General features: G+C 35.0%; 1 protein-coding gene across 1 annotated transcript in view; it reads right to left on the reverse strand.

The window, feature by feature from the left end:
• Window positions 1-3,441, reverse strand: part of si (sucrase-isomaltase) — a 44,460-nt gene that overhangs the window by 28,357 nt on the left and 12,662 nt on the right. The window contains exons 12-15 of the mRNA XM_016292733.1: window positions 2,562-2,678; window positions 1,171-1,284; window positions 435-519; window positions 223-340 (exon numbers count right to left, since the gene is read on the reverse strand). Coding sequence (XP_016148219.1) covers window positions 223-340; window positions 435-519; window positions 1,171-1,284; window positions 2,562-2,678 — 434 coding nt within the window. The remainder of the gene's footprint in view (window positions 1-222; window positions 341-434; window positions 520-1,170; window positions 1,285-2,561; window positions 2,679-3,441) is intronic.

Genomic DNA, 3,441 nt, shown 5'->3' on the forward strand with positions numbered 1-3,441 from the left:
TATATATATATATATATACTGTATATGCTATGTAGACAACCTTCACAAATCCTACAACCACCCAAACCACTATGAAATTATTCAAAAACTTGATGTCACAACCATGCACATGTTAATATGTGACTATCCACTGACAATCCATCTGCATTAATCATTCTGACAAGACTTGAAAGCAGCATCAGAGATCATCTGCATACAGAGTGTGGAAACACCAACACTTACTTGTCAGTGGCCAGAACCATAGAGTACCCATAGAGACTGTGGACATCATAGTGGTTCCCCCATTTGTGTTTAGCATCCATGCATAAGGTCTTACTGTACATCAGGTCATCAAGGATACCTGTAGAGTCGAATGGAAATGAAGAAGATGGATGTATACAGATGAAATGCATCAGCTATGAAATAGTCTAGCTGTAGATGCATTTGAGACTCACATGGGGTGAATGGAGGATAGTTGAGTTTGTTATCAGCGCAGCCCTTGATGCCTCCCTTGATGAAATTGGCCACCTCATTCATGTCCTTAGAAATAAAACAGAAATTAGTTCAGCACTCCCTAATTCAGGAGCCTAATTGTCTCGAGATTAAAGCAAAACCCTTTAGGGAGGCTTTAAAGTCAACATGAAATGGCATTTGCAATCATTTAACTTTTTATAATGTGACGCATTTCTAAATCAGAATATTCAGCAAAACTAATTGTAGGGCAGGACTTGATTTTATCAATCAGGAATTGATTGGATGGTGTAAAATTAGTTTCTTCTTTGACACAGTCACCGCTTGATTGTAATATTTGAAACATACATATTCTGTAAAGCAGCTTTGAAACAATATGTACTGTGAAAGCGCTATACAAATGAATTGAATCAAAATGAATAGGAGATTGATGAATTACTACTGTAAGAAAGGTCGATTTTGATTTCATGTTGACTTAAAAGCTTTTGCGGTTTATATTGTATTTTAGATCAGATGTTTATAGAGCTTTGCTGTGTTTGAATATCATGATTAATACGTATTGATACAGTGACATATATAGTATTGATTTTGGAAATTCTGTAGGAAGTTGGAGATCGGAATCAGAATATTTTTCATGACCTTTCGTGACCTTTTCACCAAGTCATAAAACGATTAGGTTCAATATTTGCTCACGGGTAATGATCTCTGCGGATTACTTACAATCCAGAGAGCATCATGCTTGACTTCCTTGTGGAAACGCGAAATTTCATCAACCCACCAATCAATGCAAGCCTGGTTAGTGTAGTCAGGAAACACGGTTTCCCCTGGCCAGACCTGTGACACAACGGAATGAATGAAAAATTATATAAAAATGTAATATAATACATAAAATAAAAAAATTATAAAAAAGTGAAAAATCAATAAATAAGTATAATCCATCCATCCATTCATCCAAAATATTTGTTATTTCCTTTGGTTATTTTGGTAAAATGCCCATGTTTTAAGAGATTCGCCTACTAACAACCCATTTGGTCACAGATGACATTTAGCACTGAAAAAAAAAAACCTTCTACAATGTTTCCTTTTATGTCTTTTAGTTTTTAAGCCACTGGCATTTCCATTCTCTCTTGAGTTATTTTCTGTTTTTCATCTCTCATGGCTCTGAGCTGCATGAAAGTGTGATATTAAACTCTTATACAAAATCAGTGCAAACATTGACCTGAAATAAAACCATAAAAAAGCAATTAGCATGTGCCTGTGCCTGTGCCTAATCGGCTAAATAATCACAAGTGATATTATTGCCATGTGATATGTGCCTTTTGCCCCGAGGGGTGACTGATACAGTATATGATCTAACTCAAGGTTACAGTTGGTAAATTAATGGTCTCTCTCATGGCAAGTCACATGGCAACTCCTGATGTTCTTCATTCAATCATTCACGTATTCTACGTCTCTTAACTTATTCTCCTTCATTCCAAATATTCTATTCTATTCTAACATATGTTTACACGGCACAAGATTAATTTCTAAAATAAATGTGTAAATATAACTTAATCGTCTCCCAAAGTAGAACTGGGTAATTAATATAATTGAATGGGTAAAAAGGTGGATGGGAATAGTAAGAAATGTAATGATTCTGGCTCTGATTCTAATTCAACTTAATGACTCCAGTCTTTCAGTTCTTTTGAGTAAGTAGCTCCAATTCTCCATCTCTAAATAACTATTTTACTTTATATATTAAGTAGTACCAATTCTCCATTAGGCTGCATTTATTAAATAAAAAATACAGTAAAAATTGTGAAATATTATTACAAATTAAAATAATTATCTTATTTATTCCTCTGATGCAAAGCTAAATTTTTAGACTAATCATTCCAAACCCTTTTCACTCGTTTATTTCAACCAGCAAGGACAATGTATTGCAATACAGTATGTTATCGGTCTACATCAATGTAAAAATTCAGATGTCCAACAAAAATTACTAAAACCAAATGCATGTAAATCATTTAGTTCAGTCATTTTTATGAAAAGTAACCAGTTCTCAATTCCAAACCCTAGTAACAATTAACCAACATAATGCCCCGATCAGGAGAATCTTTGGAGGATCTTACCTCTCCCAGTAGAGGCGTTACCCCATCTGGTTCAGTGACCCAAACCTTAGCTGCATGTCCCCTGTCAAGTGATTCATAGGGTCCATTTATCCTTTGACCTGTGGATACGGCAGGATCCTACCAAGAAGAAAAAGGTTTGAGGTGTTCAACTCCACAAAATCTAAGTCGGCAAAGGGTTGAAATGTATGACTCAAAACTCCAAAACTAACTTGCAATTTCAATGGCTCACCAGTATGACAATGTATTTCTGCCCTTTATCATGCATGTAGTCAGCAAACTGAGGCAGCTCCGCAAATTTATCCATATCATAGGTGAAGATTTTTTTGTTCTCCATGTAGTCAATATCAGTATACTGGACATCCTGGAACACAAAATAATGACGGTTCAGCGTTGAGTCCTGGTAAAATCAAGATGAAATCAAAATGTTCTCTCATTGAATATCCTGCTTCACAACGTCTAATTATGGAAGTTACACTCTTAAAAATAAAGGTTCTTTATTGGCATTGATGGTTCCATGAAGAACCTTTAACATTCCAAAAATGTTCTTTATGCTAAGAAAATAATGATTATTTTAAGAACTATTTCCTGAAAGGTTCTTTGAGGAACCAAAAATTATTCTTCTATGGGATTGCTATGAAAACCTGCTTTTGGCACATTCATTTTTAAGTGTAAACAGGTTGTTAATGTTCATATATTTCACTATGACATTGCAATCTCATCCTTTAGAATCAGCACCTTCAGTCTCTATGATGGCTGATGCCTCTTTTGCATGCTAACGTTGTAGATTCATTGTTGTCTGTTTTGATTTTTCTGGAAGGTTTGACTTCCATCAACTATCAGCAGATGGTGAGATTCTCCTGCCAGTAATTTTGTAATGCTA

Source organism: Sinocyclocheilus grahami, unplaced genomic scaffold (assembly GCF_001515645.1).
Source record: "Sinocyclocheilus grahami isolate Dianchi unplaced genomic scaffold, SAMN03320097.WGS_v1.1 scaffold14.1, whole genome shotgun sequence".
Taxonomy (NCBI): domain Eukaryota; kingdom Metazoa; phylum Chordata; class Actinopteri; order Cypriniformes; family Cyprinidae; genus Sinocyclocheilus; species Sinocyclocheilus grahami.